The sequence below is a fragment of the Centruroides vittatus genome, unplaced genomic scaffold, assembly GCF_030686945.1.
Source record: "Centruroides vittatus isolate TY-2023 unplaced genomic scaffold, ASM3068694v2 contig_828, whole genome shotgun sequence".
Lineage (NCBI taxonomy): Eukaryota > Metazoa > Arthropoda > Arachnida > Scorpiones > Buthidae > Centruroides > Centruroides vittatus.
This window is the reverse complement of record NW_027122539.1, coordinates 38147-60311: the sequence shown is the minus strand read 5'-3', so window position 1 is coordinate 60311 and position 22165 is coordinate 38147. Positions and strand designations below refer to the sequence as shown.

The window sequence follows — 22165 nt, the reverse complement described above, 5'->3', positions numbered from 1 at the left end:
GTCTTGTTACGCTTAGTAACCAGGGACCAACCCTCGGGAAGCGTGATTGAGGGAGAAGGACCAATCAAAATGGACGAAAGAAAGAACGGAGATTGATATAATCCCCGACAATCGAGGACACCCGGCACTCGGTTAAACGTTCCGAATAACCAAAACGCCGTGTGTCAACGCGCAAAAAAAAGTTTCTCGTCTATTGTGCCAACCTGTAACCTGTGCCACTTCGGACTTAGACCGTGTCTCGACGCCAAACGGACGAAGTCTCCCCGTGCCTTACAGACTTGTCAACGCCACTGTTCTGGGGCCACCTTCGATCGACGATCAAAGAACCACATCGACGCCCAGGACGTCCGAACGGCTGATTGTCTTAAAACAAACTATTTCGTACATACTGTATGTTTATTTTATGTTAAAATAAACGGTTTTTGTCAGATACCTTAGACTTTGTCTCTTCCGCCAACACGCATGTACAGTACTAATCGACCCTAGACCATCACCGACGCGCAATTAAGTGATTGCCCCTGGAAATCGGCTTCTTACAGAAACACATCTTCCCTATCATCAAATGTCACGACACGCCACTGATAGCAAATTTATAACTTTGAAAAATATTACATTAAAAAAGTTAATTTTTTATAGTGTGTCTTGGCAAGATCATTTGTTGCATAAATCGTATTCGTTACAATCCACTTTGCAGTTCACCTGAGTGTTCTCGACGTAGTAAATTACAGTGTATGCATGTATTCTGTGTCTTGCGATGCTTATTTCCGATCAGTTCACAGGCCTGTAAATTGGCCGAAAATATTATGATTAAAGTTATAATAAAGTTATTTCTGGAAACGTACGAATGGTGTGTTTTTTATTCTATTGTCATATCTCGGGCTATTTAAAAAAAATTTTTGTGTTGGCTGCTTTTCGGCTACTTTTTAGAAAATTTTTGGCTAGAAACACTAAAAACATCTGGCAACTGTGACGAAACTCCTAGAAAACTGCATATACCGTGCAGGACTTTTCACCTAGTTACGCGGGCTTGTCGGGAGAAAAAGCCGAAACATGGTTAAAATCTCCATATAAACCCCGAAAGAAAAAAAGGAACGAAGACTTCGTTTTTAATGTCGCCGCTTTTTCTTGTAGATGATGAATTAAAGTAATTAGTCTACGACGTACTGTACCTTCAGCCGGAGACCTTTTGCTTGAGTCTAAATGCGTTTTCTGTAAGTATTACGCTCTTTCTAGATGAATACTTTTGTAACATTTTAAAGTAATTTGAATAAAACGGATTTATTTCGCGTCGTAAAGTTGTCGAAATAACGGAGAATGTCCAATTCCTGATAAGATTCTAGCATTGAATGAGGTGTTACTAAATAAGGACACGCGAGAAGTCGTTAATTTGAAGCGGTGTTGTCCTATGTTATTCCTTCATTTCGACGCCATGTTTGAGGCACACGATACGAGACTAATTAAATTATCTTACGCCACAAAATCTGCGTATCTGTGTTTAAAAAAGGCAGATTGTTAAACGCATTTGTCGAGAATTGTAGTAAGAGATAAAAAAGTAATCGTATCTCCAAGTGTGAACCGATGTAAACAGATTTGAGCAGCAACACATTTCTTACACGTTCGTGATGGCATCGAAATGATGGTTGAGCACAAGCTCTGTATCAAGGGTGGCCAACTCGCGGCCCAAGGCAAGTTCCAATGAGGCCTAATAAAGAAGATTCACAAAGCCGTAAGCCTTTATACATATTTTATTTTTGAGTGGAAAGGAAATATTTTCAAATACTTAGAAATGTGTGAATGAGAAAGGAATACCAAATAAAGCTGGAGTTGTGACTCAAAGGATTATAGACTCAAATTTGAGGAAAGGAGAGAAAGACCAAAAGATAAAAAGTATTGAGTAATGTTAAATAGATCTTTTGTTATGCAAATATTGACCCTTGATCTTTAATTTTTCAACCTTCCTCACTCCATCTTTTGTCCCTTCTCTCCTTTCTTCAAATTTGAGTCTATAATCCTGAGTCTCAACTCCAGCTTTATTTAGCATTCCTTCCAGCATCGCAAGATTCGGCTACTTTGTGACAGATTTGACTACCCTTTTTTTGTTCGGTGTAAAAAATATCATTTGGTGCATTGGCTACTTTTTGGGACGCACATTATATATAAATATATTAGTCGAATAAAAATGCACTTTAAAATGGTGTTTTATCATTTTTAATTAATTAGAGACCCAAATAAAACAAATATTTGTGTTTTCAAATAAATTTTTGTCTTTTATAATAAAGTAAATGAATTTATCTACTTCTACGTAAAAATTGAAAGTGTATGCAGAAGAAATTTTTTAAAATTTTTTTTTGTGTTAAGTTTTAATACTTATTACTATATTCTAGACATGTTAAACATTCCTTATATATACTTGTATATTTAAGGATTGGCCCAGAAGTATATATAATATACTTGCAGCCCAAAACTCCATGACTTCTTCCAATGTGGCCTAGAGAGAAAAAAAGGTTGGACATCCGAGTTAAAGCATACATCTCTTTAATATAAAAAACTATATATATTACAGTAACTTAGCAAATAGTTGATAAGACTGCATCATTAGGACAGCATGCTAACATATACTTTTTTAAAGAGCTGTTATTTTTACAACAAAAATTTTCATGTTCATATTTAAAATCTTCATTACTTTCCATAATTACTGTATCATCTGAATGATTGTTTGGGGAGTATTCAAATTTTTTAAAAACTCTTTATTATTTTGTTCTGTGATGTTAAGATGCTGCAATTTCTTTAAAGTGGGGTATAGTATTTTCTGAAAAATTACTTGCAAAATGCATTTTTTTTTTCTAATTACAAATTCATTTCTACAATTACTTACAAATGCTGGATGAATAGTTTAACACATACAACTACTAGTTTTAAATCAAAAACGTTTGTTGAAATTGAATTATTTTTATCAAAGTTGTTAATTAATGCTCTAATATTTCCTCTGAAATCATTAGTGCTGGTACTTAATGAAATGCTGTTTTTTATTTACAGTGATGACTTTTGAAGCAGTTTTCCTGTAACAATAATTTGGAACAATATAACATATTTAATTTTTTATTGTTATATTTATATTTAGTTTGTAAATTTCTTCCTTTACTTATCTTTTCTTTAAAAATTGGTAAATTTGTACTTGATCTAATAATTAACTGTATTGGAAAGTGATCTGATAAGTCGTTATCAAGGACCTTGAAACTAACACAATGGTCCAAAATGAATTCAGAGCATAAAATATAGTCAATCACTGATGCACCTTTTGTTGAGATACAGGTATGTCTACCTGGATAATCCTCTCATACAGATATTAAAAATAAAATGATAACCTTGGCAAATTTAATTAGTAAATTTCTGTTCTTGTTGATTGCTGTATCACGACTTATTCTTGTATTATAAACTATCAGATTATTCCTGTTATAATTAGAATTACATTCATTTCTTATTCTGTCATTGAAATCTCCAAGAATTAACCACAATGATCTAAAGTGTGAGCAGTTTGAGAAAGTTTTGTCGATTTTCTTGAAATGGGCCACGGAGTGTATCGTAGGGAGGAGTATAATTAACAATTATTGCCAAATATCCATTAGGATACTTATCAAAATTATAATGTTCCAATTTAACCATTACAAATATTCGGTATGTACTTCAATAAGAATAAACCAGATTTTCCAAGGATTTTTTTTCTTAGCAACATAATTTTTCTCTTCAGGGTACCAACTCCTGGTTTTTTATTGCTGGAACTAAAAGATAATTAAATGATGCTTGCAGGAGATCTCCTTTACAGTTAGTTTAGTAATCCAAGTCTCTTCCAGTCCTATAATTTCATACGTCTCAGTTTCTTAAAATAATTAGAAGAAAACTTATTTCTAGTATCTTGGGTATTCCAATTAATGACGTTAATCGTAGTATATCTGTCTAACGATGAATTTAATTCATCAATATTATTTTTATTGTTGTTGTTACTATTGGTATTTACAATACTAGTAGAAATAAATTGACTAATTTATAATCTAAAAAAGATCTAGTATTTACCAAGCAGTTCTTTATAAAGCTATAATTTTCTTATTCTTATAAATAACATAATCATTTCTTATAATTTGCATATCTTTTTTTTTTTTTTTGCTTCTATATAAAATGGAAGAATTTTAGCTCTACAATCCCTAGTCTTCAGAGTGAGGTTAGGAAATAGTTGCAAATTGCTAAATTCTCAACACAGGATACTTCTTTGTAGCTGTAATAGACTGATATTTGATTTTTCCTTTGAACAGTACTTACATAGGGACTGTCGGAGTGTCATCTAATTAGATTTTAAAAAAATTTCAGTTAATAATTACGTTAAAAGTATACAAACTCTATATTAAGTTTGTAATGTTTACTAAAAGTGTTCACTACTAAAAATTTGCATATTTGTGTTGAAGAGGTCGCGGAGGAAGACAGCGCTATTACATTTATGAATGAATTCTAGTTTTCGAAAATGGGAGAATTAAATGTAAATATTCAAAACATTATAGCAGAATTTAAACGTTTATGTGATAATGTTTGGCCTAACAGAAAATATTTGTAGGCCTAATATTTCAGACGTTGATAAATAGGTAGCCAAACTGCTTTTTAATGCATTTAGCGATATTTTAAGTAGTTATGTAAGTAGAGATGACAAAGCGTTTTGTCAGATGGAAAATAATAATTTGATTATAGATAGGCCTATTTCAGATAATAAAATAACTCGTCTGCTTCAAGAGAAAGAAACTGATAACACAGACACTGACTGTGAATCGGGATATTTAGATGATGAAAAATTCGATAAGAATATAATCTCAACAAAACGAAAAGAAGAAATTCTTAACTTGCATAAGAAACACCCAAAATGGAAATTACACACATTACAGCGGAAAGGAGCTAAAGAATTAAAACGTTTTAGTGATTTATATAAATGGGAAAAACAATTTAAATCTCGAAAGCATAGAATTGAAACGTTAAAAATCATTAAAGAACATACTAAACAAATGTTTGACGAAGCTTGAGGCAGCTATAAAATTGTTAAAGGAAATCAATTAAAAATATGGGCATTACAGAAATTTCTTCAACTGAATAGTTCAATTAAGTTTACAGCTAGTGATTCTTGGGTTGCAAAATTTAAAAAAGAATATAGATTAGTATCTCGAAAGATTACAAAACTTGTAAATAAAACAGAAATAGTGAACGAAAAGGATATATTAGTAAAAGCTGCGCAATTTCAAACAACAGTAAAAAATTTATTGCCGTCTTATTCACGTAACTTCATATTCAATACGGATCAGTGTGGTTTTTCATACGAAATGATTTCACCAAGAACACTTTCATATAAAGGAGAAAAAAACACTATTGGATTTGCACATTCTCCAAGTAATAAAGTAATGCATTCCTACACTGTTCAATATTTAATTAATGCTAACGGACAAGTTGTAGGTAATGTATTTATTTGCTTACAAGAGGCTCATGGAACCTTTGGACGTAGAGTTCAAGCATCGCTGTTCAATGCCCCAAACGTAACTGTTACAGCTAGCTCATCTGGCAAATTATCTACAGCAATTATTACAAACTATGTAAAAGACGTATTATCTCCAAATATAACAGAAAACTCTTTATTAATAATTGACTCGTGGAGTGGACAAACAAATATTAATATTTATAATACAGTATTTCAAACATCTACAAATCAAAATTCATGCGAAATATTAATTATTCCACCAAAGTGTACGTCTATATGTCAACCTTTAGATGTCGGATTTCATAGACAATTAAAACTTTTAGCTAAAGAAATTTTAAATGCTATACAATTCTGTAATGATTCTTTGATGAAATTGTTTTGGACAACTAGAAATGGCATTATAAAATTACATTCGATTCTTTATCATCAATTATCTGCACCAATATTTAATAATTTGATTAAACATGCATGGTTTGCTTCTGGACTTGTAAATGAAAAGTGTCAATTGTTAAATGTAAAAAAAGTTTGTTTTTCTTTTTTAAACACTGACAGTTTAAATTGTGTCGAGAGTACACCCAAACCTGTTTTTGTGCGGTCTTTTTTTGTGCGATTTTTCATTTGTGCGATTTGTTTTGTGTGATTTTTTTTGTGTGTGGTATATGAATTTCAATCAAATTGATATACTGCACAAAAATAATTGCACAAAACACATTGCACGTATAAAAAAATCGCACAAAAACAGGTTTGAGTGTAATTGCGAAAATCTTCGATTTGTTAAATGTGCACGATGCCAACAGATTCTTTGTTTATTTTGCTTTGTTGAAAAATATCATGTAAATAGTTGTCCATCTAATAATTTGTGAATATAATAACTTTTAAATAAATCTATTAAAATGTATTTATTTATTACGTTTCGATTGTTTTCTTTATATTTATTCTATCAATACTTTTATATTAAATTTCATTGTTAAACTAGTATATATATCGAATCTTTTATAATATTTATTTGAGTTATTTCTTCTTCTACTCTGTAAATGTAATACAGTGATACCTCTGTTTTTGTAGTGTTTAATACTAAAAAAATTAAGAAATTAATATAAAATGAGTATAAAAAAAGTAATACAATGGTCTCCGAAACAGAATCACCATCTAACTGTTTTTGATTGATCAAAATTAATAATAACTGTTCGGCCTCTTCAATTGTTTGCGGTCTCTGTTTCATTAGCACATTTACGCCTTTTGCTACATTAGTCTCCTTTTTGCTTCCTTTTTCGCCACAACGAAACATCGTGGATGATGACTTCTCGAAAAGTACAGTACATGCGACCGATTTCAGCAATTTTAATGCCAGTCACGTATTTTTTAAAGATTTCCTTCAACTCGATCGTGTTCCTGGCCTTGTTCGAAGGGCTACTGGCTCTGGAAACTTTTTCTTTGGTCCCACGATGGAACTAAAAAGAATGGAAGCAATGGAATTGTTTGGCTAGACGCGCGGAGTAATGCTCGTACAGCAAAAAACACCGCCACGAGGACTTGTGAGCAGAAAAATGCGTGGGTCGCTCTTTGTTTTCGCAAAATTAGCAACGAGATCATGTGGCACGCCGATGAAATCCGAGGCAAATTTTTTGCAAAAAATCGACGAAAACCAAAGTCAACGAAAATCGAGGTATTACTGTATCTTCCTCCGCGACCCTTTCACTACTAAAAATTTTCATATTTGTGTTAAACTACTATAAAATAGTACGACATTTGATTGCTATTAATCCTGATTAACACTTTTAGTGAATACTAGAAATTTGTCATAGACTTCGTATACTTTTAATGTAATTATTAACTAAATTTTATTAAAATCTATTAGATGACACTCCGACAGTTCCCTTGTTAGTGATTTTTAGGATTGTGGGTTCATCCTCTTTTTAGGCCCATCATTTTTCCCCCCCAAAAAAATTGTCATTATATATATATATATATTGACTAAAGTGACTAAAACTAAGTGACTATAAAGTGATTAAAACTAAGATTATACAGATAATGTAAACAACAATTCACTATATATATATATTATTAGTGAATTGTTGTTTACATTATCTGTATAATCTTAGTTTTAGTCACTTTATTTTAATCTTTTTGCTAATATAATGTATTTGCTTTAATTAATCACATTTTCTTTTGTATTTTAAACTCTGTTTATTTTTTAAGCTTTTTTGTTCTGTATGATTGTATGAAAAAACAACTGCTAGCATTCAGACAGGATGCCCTTTAGACCCACATGTGGAAGATGCAAAGATGTGTATGTAAACATGATATCGAGATTGCTTATCTATGAGTCAGTGGCGTAAAGGAATTTTTCCAATTTTAGGGAGCCCTATTTCCAAATTTTTAGTAAAATTGACATAAAATAATTTAGAGAAACAAATTAGAACAAAAAAATTATCAAGTAATTGTTATAAATCTAACATGTGAGGGGAAAAGATGAGGGGGATGCCTGTCGTTTCCCTCTTTTTCGATGGTGTTATATGACGCATATCATTCTTCATTGACAAGAGAGGAGGAGGACCACTAGATGACCAATTATACATTTTACAAATTTGTTCACTTTTTTCCAGATCTAAGGCATGATTGGTCAAAAACAAAAAATAAAGTAGAAAAGTGACGAAACTGACAGAGAGAGAGAGGATTAAGAGAGACTGACTGACTGGCCGTTCAGGGGATTGACCAGACGAGACAACTGACCTAGTGAAGGGCCAAGTAAAGGAGAGAGAAGACAAAAAGGAAGAAGAGAACAGAGAGAGAAAGTGAAGAAAGAAGAGAAGACAAATGTTTTCCTGGTATGTTGTTAGTTGTGCACTTTGGATACCCCTATTAGGTACCCCCTCGTTTTTATAGATAGGAATAGGCCAATTTCCTAAATCGGATTTTATATTTTTGTCTAGAACTTTTTTCTCGATAATAAACTTGTTATTTGTACTTGATTCAGCATTCATCCACTTGAGTGGTTCATTCCTGGACGACTTAGTGAATCCAATTGGAGGTGTGTCCAACAAACACACCTCATGGCAGTACTCTACCCTAAACTTGTGTAATTTAATTTTTGACGGTTTCCGACCCCCACACTTTTTTATAAGTACCTGTAATATCAAATACGGCCTCTTCAACCTTCAAAATTCCGGTACACAACGACGAATGTTAACGAACTAACGTTTTCGATTCTCCACCGAGATCTTTGTCAGGTTCATTGACGCTTGCAAAATGGAATGCGATGAATATAGAACGCTTTTGAAATTCAAAACATTGAATATCTCCAGCGTGTAGTAACGATCAAAGATATAAAATAAATTTAATAGACAGGAGTCTATCGTAATAATGACGCAATCTATCTATTCAGGAATAATACATAACTACCAATGTGGATGCACCTCAGAGGTATAGTGCCACGCATATGATAAGACATTACTGTCCTTGAAATTAATACATTTTCCCCAATTTGGTTGCCTTGTAAATCTCAAGGGTCTCCAAGACCCTGATGTGGTCCATTTCGAATGACTTTTTAATGAGGCTGGTGTTATCGAAGTCTGCTCTCACATCGGGGTTCGTGGCGTACGTCGACAGGGCGGTGGAGTATCTTTTTTTGTCCACGTCATACTTACGCTCAGAAATTCTTTTTTGAACGGACCTCTTGGTGGATCCAATATATTCCAAGTCTCTTTGGAACCTGTGATCCCTTATCAAGATACTATACACCCCTGGTGTTCTTAAAATATCTGGTTTGTCTTCAGTGTTTCTGAGGAGCAAGTAGATAGATTGCGTTCTCGAGTATGCCAACTTGATGCCCTTCTTTAGTGCTATTTCCTTGTACAGGGAATGCAGATCTTTGTCGTATTGTACAACAGTGTGTTGGTCAAGACTCAAATTGGACTCATGCGTTAGTTCGTTAACGTTTGTCGTCGTGTACCGGAATTTTCAAGGTTGAAGAGGCTGTATTTGATCTTATATGTACCGGTAGTCACTAGTGAAGATTGTTTTCTAGTACCTGTAATTTTCTGTGTCTTGAATTCAGTCAATTTCAACATTTCCTTAAAGAAATTTATTAAGCTTTCTTTAATGTTTATATTATCAGTCATCAGGTAACCAAATAACATGAAATTAAGTTGATTAGTTATATTTAAAATATTATTTGTGATATATTGTTGAGCTTCCAAGTTCCTGTCTAAATCAGATAATATTGTTTTTAATTTGTTAACCTTCTGTTAATAAAATAAAACACTTACTGGAATATAAACAGAATGAAAACAAAACACCTTGGTATTTCCAGCAAACAAGTAAAATTTAATAAAATAAAAACGTTTTCGACTATTTTTAATAGTCCTCTTCAGTTACTCTTTAAATTGAAAATGGAACAATTCTTTAAACAGAATTAGAACAAAAAATAGAATGCCAGCAATAACATAATTTAAATTTAAAAAATAAAATAAAAATAACATGAAATAAAAGTAACATAAAAATAGTACAAATTAAACAGTAAAATAAAACAAAGTATTAATATAATTAATTGTAGTAAAAAGATTTCCATGCACTAGAAAGACTATTAGCATCTCTATGGTTGATGCAACCTTTGGTATTATGTGCCTTGTAAATCTCGAGTTTTTCAATGTATTTAATAAAATGTTTGTTAGTGGCAGTCTTAATTATGGAAGCTTTATCCCAATAAATATTGATATCTTGTTCTTTTGCAAAGGCTGCCAGTACAGTACTGTCCAAGTGTTTAGTAATTGAATATTTATGCTCCTGCAACCTCTGTTTTAAAGACCTCATGGTAGCACCAACATAAACTAACTCTGAATTAAAACGGCAGTCAGTTAATGGGATTGAATATACTCCTGATGTGTTGTTTCGATTTAGTTTCAACTTATCGTTCCGTAGAATTCTGTAAATCGTAGGATTACGTCGATAGATCATTTTAACATTGTTCTTGCGAGCTATTTTCTTAAAGATGGAATGTAGGAAAGGAATATAGTTGAGAACTACCTTTCGGTCTTGGCTGGTGGTAGTAGGATGTTTAATTGTTGGCTTACACAAATTTATCAATAAGAGCGTTAACCAGTTGTTTGCGGAGTACAGCTATTGGAGTAACCGGTTTTCGTTAAACTGTTGCGGAGTACTCCAGTTGGAGTAACTGTCAATTTTCTTTCGTAATTAACTAGTTGGTGGCGATTTAAGCACTGATTGGCTTTTATCTACATAGACTAAATCTGTTTCAACGAATAAGATATTTGTTACCACCCCGTATTTTTAAATTTAGGCACAAAACTCCTCCATTCCATGTTAAGTCTATGGGAGACCTTTCTTTTGTTCATTTGACAATAAAATCCTAGTTAGCATGCCCGTTAAGTTCTAATTGGTATATTATAGCTAAATGACTATCCTTGGACCAATAAGCATTGACTTGGGTTTGTGGGGTGGGAACTTTCTTGGAAAAAGTTATACCAACTTCAAGCTACATTGTCAGCTACAAACGTAAACAAACAATTATAAATCGTTATTCTTATCTATTTTTAGCATCAATTTAATAAATATGGATAAATATACATAAAAATTTAACAAATAAGCTTGTTTTTTAAGCCATTCAGTCATAAATCTTTCAAAAAACAAAGTACTTCCGGTTATGGTGGTACTTCCGTAATACATAAGATATACATGTATAGTCGTTAATATAATAAAGTAATAATCGCTTATTATAGTCTACTATTAGTACAATAAATTAAATAACGTATAAATAGAATCAAATACACATCATCAGTAATAAAAGTGTATTGACCTAGATTTAGAAAGGCCACCACCCCCCCACGCCGATCGGCGTTATAATCTATAGGCCATATTATTTCTCTACGTTGATTTAGAAAGCTGCAGTTTTTTTTATTTGACAGAAAATATACATGTCTAAGTAACGTATGTAACAAATTAATGGAAAATTTATAAAAAAACGATTTTTTTAATATTTTAAAATCTTAAATTTTATTAATTTTTTTAAACGTACATAATATTTTGAAGTTAACAATCGTAAAGTGTAATATGTACGTGATAGAAAACTGAAAACAGATTATATCTACTACAATTTTTAAGCGAGATATCGCAAATTGAAAAACCACTTTAAAAACCACAAAACCTGTACGCAACAGCGGTGTTGTTTCGGATTATCGAGTGCGCAGCTGACAGGTTAATCTCTGTAATGATATCCTTGTAGTGTGCGTATTGTGCGTATGATATCCAGCGTATTGTGCGTATGTAATTTAGCTCTCTATATGTGTCATAAATACTTGTACAGTGGGTATAGGCCCGTTTTATCCAAGATCTAAAGGCTGCATGTTTAAAGTTGCTGGGATCGAAAGAATTCTTTGGAATAATAATAGGAAGATAGCTAGGCTTTCGATAAATGTTCGTCCATATTTCACCAAATTTACAAGTGATGGATAGATCCAGGAAGTTTACATTCAGGTCACTTTTTTGTTCCAATGATAGCGTCAAACCATATGGGTTGTTATTCATTTTGTTAAGGAACTCGCTAGCGTTATTAATATTCCTCCAAATGATGAACACATCATCCACATATCTTGCATATAAAATTATGTCGTTGTTGAAGATAGGCAGTACTTTATTTTTTAAACGTCGTAATACTAGTTCACATAAAATTGGGGATATTGGGCTTCCCATTGGAACTCCTCGTTGTTGTAAGTATGTGTTTGCCTTCAAATGCAAAAAACGAAGTATAACAAATTAGGTGTGCCAATGGGAGTCCCAATATCCCCAGTGTTATGTGAACTTGTATGTAGACGTTAGAAAATAAAGTACTGCCTATCTTCAACAACGACATAATTTTATATGCAAGATATGTGGATGATGTGTTCATCATTTGAGGAATATTAATTGACTTGTCTATCTTGGCTGCTTTAATTCCTTTTTGCTTGATTCGATTCAGAAATTTTTAATGTTATTAAACATAAAACTGAAAAAAACGAAAGAAATGCGTTAATTTTGAAGAGAAAGCTTCAAAGTTTAATTTCCTGTCTCACCTTTGTGTGAAATTTGACATCGATGAGTTATTGTGTTTACAGCTAGAATACCTTGAGAACAGCTGGTGTTGTCTTTCGCAGGACATTTTCATAGAAGTCTCAGGAGGAGAAGGGTAAAAAGTGGGCGAATACTAGGTGGCAGTATATTTCTAAATATTTTTAAAAAGATTACAATTTCAATTGAAATTTCCGACCCCCCGACTTAATTAAACGTATATATAATAAAAACTATTAATTGAAAAAATTAAAAAAGCTATTGGATGTCATTTTTGATATCAGAAAATAGCTTGAAATAACTTTACCGAAGTAAAATCTGTGCACTAGAACTTTTTTTTAAACTTTTTTTAAAATTTTTTTAAACAATTTGAAGACAAAATACATTTGAAAAATGGAAAAAAAAATTTTTTTTTCTGAGGGACCAAAAATTCGTTTCTTTGTAACGTTATGTAACTTGCTCGAACTCAGTTCGAGCGTGGACAGAAAACGTTTAATAGAAACATCAATCTTATAACCCAATAATTCGGCACGTTGTTTGTCTTTAATAATCAGGTTTATAAATACTTGAAGAGTTTGTACTTGTTTGCACAACCTGGCATTATGCAATTATTGAAGGTACTGGGCATGGTTAAAAATTAAGATGCCATAAGCACAATTATTTCAGATATTACAGGAAGAAAAAAAGTAAGAAAATAATAAATATAAGAAAAAAAGTGAACTTTTAAGAAATTTGGGGCATTTCTCGGGATGAGAAGAATTTTCCAGGATATTTCCTTTGTTAAAAAAACAACTGGGATTCTGTTTGAGAAACCCTAGCCTGTATGTTATTGAACATCCTCTATAAGTAGCAATTTCTTTTGTATAAAGCCTTTGATCTCTGGTCGTAATCAATTAGTATGTTTTCCTGTACTGTTCAAACTCTTATTATTGCCCTTGTTAAAATTGGAAGTGGGTGATCACTTATTTTTTTAATATAATTCTTTCCTAAACTTGTACTACTGTTCCAGGGGAAACGTGCGCTACCGCTATTTTTTTTTATTTGCTTTAATTCTTGCCTTGTGATTACAATGCTTGTTTCTCCCTGATATATTGTGTTCCAAGTTGTGTGTCACTTGTTCTCATAGGTCATCTGATAGGGGACTGCTTGTAGGTATTCCTGATTTCTGCAAGTAAATTTCATTATCGTATTGAAAACACTGTGTAGCATAGTATGTGTTCCAATTCTAAAATTTGATGGTGGTGTACAGTGCCTTTCACTACCTGGAATAAGAAATCCCAGTACAGAAGCAAGGCTTTAATTTAATAGATGGATATAAGGATATAAAATCTAAAACTGAGATGTGTTTATTATTAGTTAGTCCAATGTTTCATAATTCTACCAGACGATCTTGCACGTTTGAATTGTAAATTCATAATTTTTTAAATGTGATGTTAGTAAATGGTGTACTGTATCCTTTAAACGTCTTGTTGGTGATCTGGCTTTGTCTACTATTGGTTGTAACGATTTACTGGTTTGTGTTTTGGCAAAAGCAAACAACCTAGGGGTATCTGGAGCACAATAATATTTGTGCCATTCAAATTTAATTTATTTTGGGAAGGGAGGAATGTGTAAATTTGGCAACCCATGCTTGTAATCTGTCTCTATACTTTTCGCTGATTAGTTCACATTCTGTGTCGATAATGTATTTGTTTAACATCCTGCTGTATGTAGTCAGTAGAGGTCGTTAATCGTCGTAATCCGAATCGCCGGTTATTCAAACGATTTTCAGTCGGACTGTGTCGTGCTGAATCAAATGTTTTTGATACTAGATTTACTTCTAAAGTATAATTCTCATGTTTTTATATTCTTCAATATATTTTGTTTGTACGAAATAAAGAAATAATTTTTAACGATACAATATCCTTTATTATTATTATAAAAATTTTTATTAGGCTTAAAATTGAAAATTCAACACGAAGCGATACGCGATGGAGAAAAATTTGAACATGGAACAAGTTAATATATTTTTTGTACATAATTGGTTATCTGAACAAATCACTAATTCGAACAACCCCGGTCTCCAACTGATTCGGATTAACGACTCTCTACTCTATTTAACTTTCTTTCATACTGGATCTATATTTGGTATCATACATTAAGGCTTGAGTGCTGCATATTCTGTAGCATACATGGAACCTAGTTTTATGGTATTGGTGAGAAAATTTAGAGGAGAGATACTGTCCCAACAAATTAACAGCATATCTGTGATCACTTTTTCTGTTTCTTTTCTGCTTTGTGTAGATCCATCTCAGCTTTTTGCCATATCTATTTCATAGGGTGTTAGGTTATCAGCGCACAAGACATATTATCAGTCTGACTTGATACAGTGTGTTTGGGTCTTGCTCAAAGAGATTGTTCTCAAACATAACCAAATTTTTGAGCATGGTGTACTGTACATCTCTTATCTAGTTGTTCTAATGGCTTTGCTTAGGCATAATACGCTTAATTTTGGAAGGAGAGATTCAAATCCATTTGTAGACATATACGTAAAATAGACGTAGGAAAAACTTTGTTTCTTTGGCATTCTAATAAGTTGAGTCTAGCCTTTACCCCTGAAAGGTCTAGCACTAATCTTTGTTGTATGTTAACCGTCGTTGCTTACAGAGTACTGAATTTTTCTAAGCTGGTAATAGATTATTAAATAACTATTACCAGCTTATTAAATACTTTGTTTGTCATAACTCATTTTTTGCTGCTATAGTTTAAAGGTTTTAGTGAAGGTATTTGTCTATTACCAGCTTAGAAAACTTCAGGAAATGCATATATAACCGGTTATTTTAACAGGTTAACATAGATAAATGAAAATATGTTGTTATAATTTTAACATTTATATTTTAGGATAGCTAAGATTTTGATTTTATTTCATTCTTTTGTATTTATTGATGATATGCTTACTATTATTCTTAATTTAATTTAAATTTATTCTAGATTTGTTTGAATTTCTTTAATAAACTATGTGGTAAGATTTAAACCATTCATTTAGAATCTTATAATATACTTGTTCAAATAATAATTGAATTATAATTTAATACTGCCTAAAGATGACATTTTGAAATGTTAGAAGTATTTTCTTCTAGTTAAAAACTTTTGAAGTAATGATTTTAAGTTTTGTGTACCTTTCAACTTTTTCACTAGTCAATTTCGTGTAGACTTGTCTAGCTTAGCAACTCTCACATATGATTTCAAAACAATTTTCTGTTTAGGAAACAAATTCAATGATTATGTTAGAATGTTTTCAATACTTGTAAGAACTGAAGATGGAACTAAAAGTGAAAACTGAACACTTTACAAGTTGTAGTTTTTCTTTGACATTTAAAATTGAACACACTTGTATCTTTCAAAAGCATGATCAGATTATGTGATTTCAAAACTGTTTTGAATCAAATTATCGTCTTTGTGAAGAATTATTATTTTACGATCGTATCTAAAATGGATTCTATTGAAGAATGTTTGACAAAGTGAATTCTAATATTACAATATATATTTCTGTCTGGGGAGCAGGAAAGGCCAACTTCAGGTAGTTGATACTATTCAACTTCTTCCAGCAGAAATAACACATTAGTAACATGATAACATGTTACTATATAGATTTTTTAATATATTATAAAGTTAAAAACTTTATGAAATTTTCAAGAAACAATGCATTAGATGTCTTCAATTTGTCCTTTTTCATAGTGGAGTTGTCCACTATGAGACTTGCCGTGTAATCTGGTATAATACTAATACCAGATCGCTTGTGAAAAATAAAGAATAACCTAATTAGTAATTCGGATGAAATGAAACAGTACATTAACTTTTCCAAGTTAATTTTTCTTGAATATAACTAATCCAAAACACTTTTACATCATGGCATTTATAGACAACTGAAAGAAAATTGTAAAGTACTATTTTTAGTATCTTTGGAAACCAACACTAACTGCGGTCGGTAAAACTTTCGTTAACCTAACAGGTACTTTACGCAGATTTAAGATTAGTTTGCCAGGCCTGGGCTTTTAAGCGTGCACTGAAAAATTAGTAATAATAACGATAAATATCAAGTCAGATCAAAAAGTTCAAATATATTTAATTAGTAACTAGAATGTACTACGTACAGATATCAATAATCCAAACAAAATTTATTAACGAAAATCAACAAGTCAACTTGACAATAAACTCAGCTACTTAGCTTAACTTAATATTAATTCCCCTTTGAAATTCGACAAATCAAATACTTAGAAACTATGAACAAAATCTCTTACTAATTAAACGTCTATCCGTCACCTCACTATACGAAGAAACTATTTCCTCAATCCTTTTGATATCGTCAATCGAACTCCTCTTTAACCCCTTCCGCTGCGTTTTTTTTAAAATTTTTTGAGTTAATTATGTTTAATTACATTAAAAAATATTAAAAACGAAAAAAAAACGAAAGAAATGTGTTAATTTTGAAGAAAACACTTCAAAGTACAATTTCCTTTTTCTCGCCTTAGCGCGAAACTTGACACTGATGAGTCATTGTTTACACAGCTGGATGACCTTGAGAACAGCTGGTGTCGTGTTTCGCGGGACATTCTCATGAAACTCTCGGGAGGAGAAGGGTAAAAAGTAGGGTGAATACTAGATGGCTGGATATTTCAAAACTTTTTTTTTTAATTACGATTTTTATTGAAATTTCCGACCCCCCCGACTTAATTAAACGTAATTATAAAAAAATCTATTAATTAAAAAAATTAAAAAACTATTGGATGTTGTTTTTTACATCAGAAAATAGCTTTAAATAACTTTACCGAAGTAAAATCGGTGCGCTAGAAGTTTAGAAGGATAAATAAAGTTCTATAAAAAAATCCCATAAAAAAACAATTAAGCGTTAATTGCCCGTCATTAAGGGTTAATTAAAATCGCAATAAAATTTTTTCGCGCGGGAAAAAATTTTTCAAAAAATTTGGGGTCTGAAAATACATCCGAAAGTCCAAAAAAACATTTTTTTTTCGCCGATTTTTTTTCTCCGAGGGTCTAAAACACCATTTTCTGTGTAACGCTATGTAAACCGATCGAACTCAGTTCGATTGCGTGGTACGAAGGGGTTAACACCTTGGATCGTCCAATTATCAATCTGGACTTCTATCAGAAAATACTTCGCTTTCGAATTTAACCTCGCTCTCAGTCACCTCGATTTGGAAATCACCTCTCCTCCTTTGGTTAACGTACGGGTTTTATACTGTGAGGTGACGTCACACTTGAGCTGGGTTACTCCCCTTATTTACATACATAGTTGCTAACATTAATTTTCTTTTCTGGCAGCTTTAAGTTTCCGACAAAGCTTATAAACCGTTTACAAAATATTTATCATAATTTTCTGGGATGTTAAGACGGTTTATCAAGTATTTCTTCACTAGCGAATGTGGGGACTCCCCCCTCTATTTTTTTTCTCTGCAGATCGTTACTTCTGCTGGGCAGCGCAAGTGCGCAAGATTTTTCCTACAGCGCTTATTTCTCTGTGAGTTGTTTTATCTTCATTTTTTTTTCACTACTAACAAGAGTGGTGGGGAACCTTCATCTATATATATAAAAATGAATGCGTGTGTGTGTTTTTCATGCACTACCACACTATTTATCCGATTGCCATGAAACTTGGGAAGTTGTTTAATACACTCCCGCGAAGGTTTCTGGCACATGTAAAGACCACCATTTCCCCCCCTTTCAAAAATATATTTATATATGGATTAAGGCTTTTATGTCCAACAGATGGCGCTAACTTCCGACGACCCAAGTTTGCTTTTCTGTGAGGCATTATGCTTCTCTGTGAGAATGGACTAAAGCAGATCGTTTTTCTATCTATATAAATAAAATATAACGTTTGTTTGTTCCTACCGATTTTTTTGAAATTTTGACACAACGTTGCATTCAAATACACACATGTTTTTATATAATATACATGTCAAAATTCCCCCCTGGGGGGTGAGATGGACAGGATTATGGATTACTGTGAAGAACTTGGCTTCTGTTATACTATTTTAGATGCGGATTTTTGGGTTTTTAATTGCGTTTTAATAGGGTATGTCAAGAGAATGTATTGTACAGTTCAGTTCAGTTTTATTAAAAGGTACAAATTAATGTACATCCTGGCTCCGAATGTACTGTACACTAAGAAGGGATTTTTTGAAATTTCCCCCACGGGGAAGTTTTACACATTTATAAAAGATACATTTTGAGCCACAACAACACGTGGCCGGGTCAGCTAGTCCTAAATAAACATAAGCCCCAAACAAAATATAATAAAATGGAAAAATTAATAATAAAATAAAAATAACGCTCGGACTCAGTTCCTTACAAAATGAGCACTCGCTACACTCCTCACCCACAAGCAGTGATCTTTATTGCTGAGGGCTATGTAGCTTCATGGCCATGCTTCATAAGATTTAAAAATGTAAACAACAATAAATGCACAGATTCCATGAGTATTCTAAGGTAATATGGGTTTGTGACCCGAATTTACATACTGTTCTCAGCATTCCGAGAAACACTGTTTACTTGATTCTATGTCGTATCTAAATTTCTTAGCAGGTTATTGTGGAAAAATAAAAAATGCCAATAGTAAAATTTATTTACATGGAGACATAACAAGGAGTAAAGAAAGAATTTAATAAAAAGAAAAAACTTAATAATGAGAACAATTAAGATTGGCTTTAAATAATCACAATTATTAATTAAAATTTTATTAAAAATAAATTTTAGATGAACCTTTGATAAAAATTCATAGTTATCCTTTTCACTTTTTTGACTTTTTGTCTGAGGTGAATGTTAAAATAATTATAAATCGGTATTAAAAAAACTGTTAAAACCATTACTTTGTTTTATTTTTTTCATAAATACATTTTAATCTTTTGATTGCCATCAGTATGTCCTCATACATGTCAGGACATAGTTTTCACTATAAATAATAAATACTATCCTATACAGTTAAAACCTTTACAAGACTTAGGACAATTGTTTTGTGATTGTTATATATTTGTATAATATAGAATACTGTTCTACAAGGAATTTCTGTGTGCAATTAAATTAACAGTTGGATTAAAATTTTACAGTTATGAACGATCAAGTTGCAGTTTTCTGACACTTGAAACATGATAATACAAGTAGTATCGGAAAATTACAGTTTTTGTTCAATTTAATAATTTCAACCAGTTCACGAATATTTACAACACTCCTTGCTTTAAACACTGCATAGAAAGTATGACATACTTTGCTATTTCTTGAGCAAAGTAAGTTCCAATTGAAATAAGCCTTAGCTACAGCTCCGAGCAAAAAGGTTGACTATGCGCGAGACGATTGCGCAGCTCAGGAAATTGCTTCTCCGTGACGTAAGAACGTGCTACCTGTCATCAATGATGCCCCAGGTGGATTACTCCGATTTTGCGCAATAGGGGTGCGGAAATCGATCGGAGGGACGTGTTACAGCACCGTAGATGGATTATACTAATCGCTTATTGCTTTTCTAATGCTTAGCATCGGCCGTTTTTATTTTAAAAGCGTAAATGTGCTTACAACTGATTATAAGAAATTATGATCGAATCTGTTATTTCCATACTTTTCTTTCTTTATAATGTTTTATTTACGTTTATTTCTCCGTAATTAGAGACGATACAGCATTAAAATAAACAGATCAGGTTCCATGTCTTAATAGATTATCTCTATTGACATCGGTTTCTTTGTAATCGGAGAGGAAGAGATTCTGTGTCAATTTCCAGTGTTTATTGCTTTTGCGGTAATCTGAGAAGTCGCTTGATAAACCGCCAAGTGTTTTATTACTGTTTAAATAACTGCTCCCCCCCCTCGATGTGGGTTCCTGTCCGTGGTGAGGGGACCTCCCAGAGATGGTTTAGAAACTCTTCTTTACCATCCCTGGGATCTGAACGCCCACCCACGTGTTTGCCGTGCGTGGTGTCCCGTATGCCGGAAAGGGGGATCCTGGTAGTTGAGGGGCAACATAACGTCCCCAACACACTGCTTTGGCCTTTGCTTCGGATAAACGGGAGGCTCAAATCAGGCTCCGTTTGAGTCAATCGGCTGGTCGTTGAGTCATTGTTGACCTCGGCTTGGAGTCAACCGATCGATGCAGACCGGGCGGACACGTCAGACAAGATGTGCTTTTCTTGACTGCATTGTGAGGGTATAGCTCCTGGGAAACCCTGGTGTGACGGTCTATGGGAATCTCCCATGTGACGGCATCCCCTTGTTGGGCCCCATGGTGGGTGGGGTCACCAGGAGCTGAATAATAATTTTTCAATATGGATTCACTAAAATCTAAAACACCATGTACCAATGCATCACCACCAAGCGATTTTATTTCCACCAACCAACCAGCCTACCTTATTGTTCATGCTACGGGAGAAACATCTCTGTCGAAATGTTCTCCTTTTCTAATACAAAAATTATTTGAATCAACCATTGGGCATCTTAAAAAAATCCAAAAATTGAGGTCAGGAGATTTACTTGTAGAGGCAGCCTCTCCTCAACAATCAGCAAAGCTTTTAAAAACTAAATCTCTAGGAGACATAAATGTCACCATCACACCACACACAAGTTTGAACTCGTCACGTGGTGTGATATCTGAGATCGATCTGATGTCTGAAGATGAATCAGATATCCAGATCAATCTTTCAGATCAAGGTGTCACTGCTGTCCGACGCATCTCCATTCGTCGTGATGGCAAGTTGATACCAACCAAACATCTCATTCTCACTTTTGGAAAGCCAACATTACCATCATTTGTTACTGCAGGATATCTGCGCTGCCCAGTTCGACCATACATTCCAAACCCGCTGCGCTGCTTCAAATGCCAGCGGTTTGGACATTCTCAAACATCCTGCCGAGGAAAGAGCGTATGTGCACAGTGTGGGACTGAAGGTCACGAGAGTACCGATTGTAAAAGTATCCCATGCTGTGTGAATTGCAAAGATGCCCATCCTTCCTACTCCCGGAAATGCCCTGCATGGCAGAGAGAGAAAGAGGTTCAGCGGGTAAAAACTGTCAACAATTTATCTTACCTAGAGGCTCGTCGCATGGTCACTTCAAGTGCACCAGTGAAACAGAAAACATTTGCTGCTGTTTTGAAGTCCACAAACACACGTGGGGTTCAGACAGACATTTCCGTTTCACCAAATGAATCTCTCACTTGCCATGCTAGATGTTTATTAACTCAATCCAAAGAAACAGAAGAAAAGGAGAGTATAAAGAAAAGAACACCCCTACCTAAAGCAGGGGTAGTAACCAGAAATGTGGGTTCAAAAAAAGCTAATAAGAACCCACTCAACAAACAAAAATTAAAATCAGCCCTCTCTAAATCTAAAAGATCAGAGACTCAGTCTATGAGTGAGTTCTCCGACTTCTCAGATGAGGAGACTAATAAGGTGGTTACACCACCAGCCTCACCTCCAAAAGGCAAATCGGCTGTAAAATTAAAGAGGGATACCTTTACAAAGAATGCTGCTTCAAACACATAATGGATTATAAAATAATCCAATGGAACTGTCGTGGTTTTCGCAACAACTTTTCTGACATTAAACACCTGACATC

The 22165-nt window shown here is 33.2% G+C and overlaps 1 protein-coding gene and 1 long non-coding RNA gene across 2 annotated transcripts; both read left to right on the top strand.

Annotated features, from left to right (window-relative positions):
* The first annotated feature begins 1026 nt into the window (after positions 1 to 1026).
* On the top strand, positions 1027 to 8277 carry LOC136982439 (uncharacterized). Its single transcript, XR_010881893.1, has 2 exons — positions 1027 to 1211; positions 8113 to 8277. It is a non-coding gene; the product is annotated as an uncharacterized lncRNA (long non-coding RNA).
* A 12140-nt stretch (positions 8278 to 20417) lies between these two features.
* On the top strand, positions 20418 to 22165 carry LOC136982438 (uncharacterized). The gene has a single exon (XM_067278923.1). The coding sequence runs from the start codon at positions 20878 to 20880 to the stop codon at positions 22090 to 22092; it is 1215 nt and encodes a 404-aa protein (XP_067135024.1). The 5' UTR covers positions 20418 to 20877; the 3' UTR covers positions 22093 to 22165.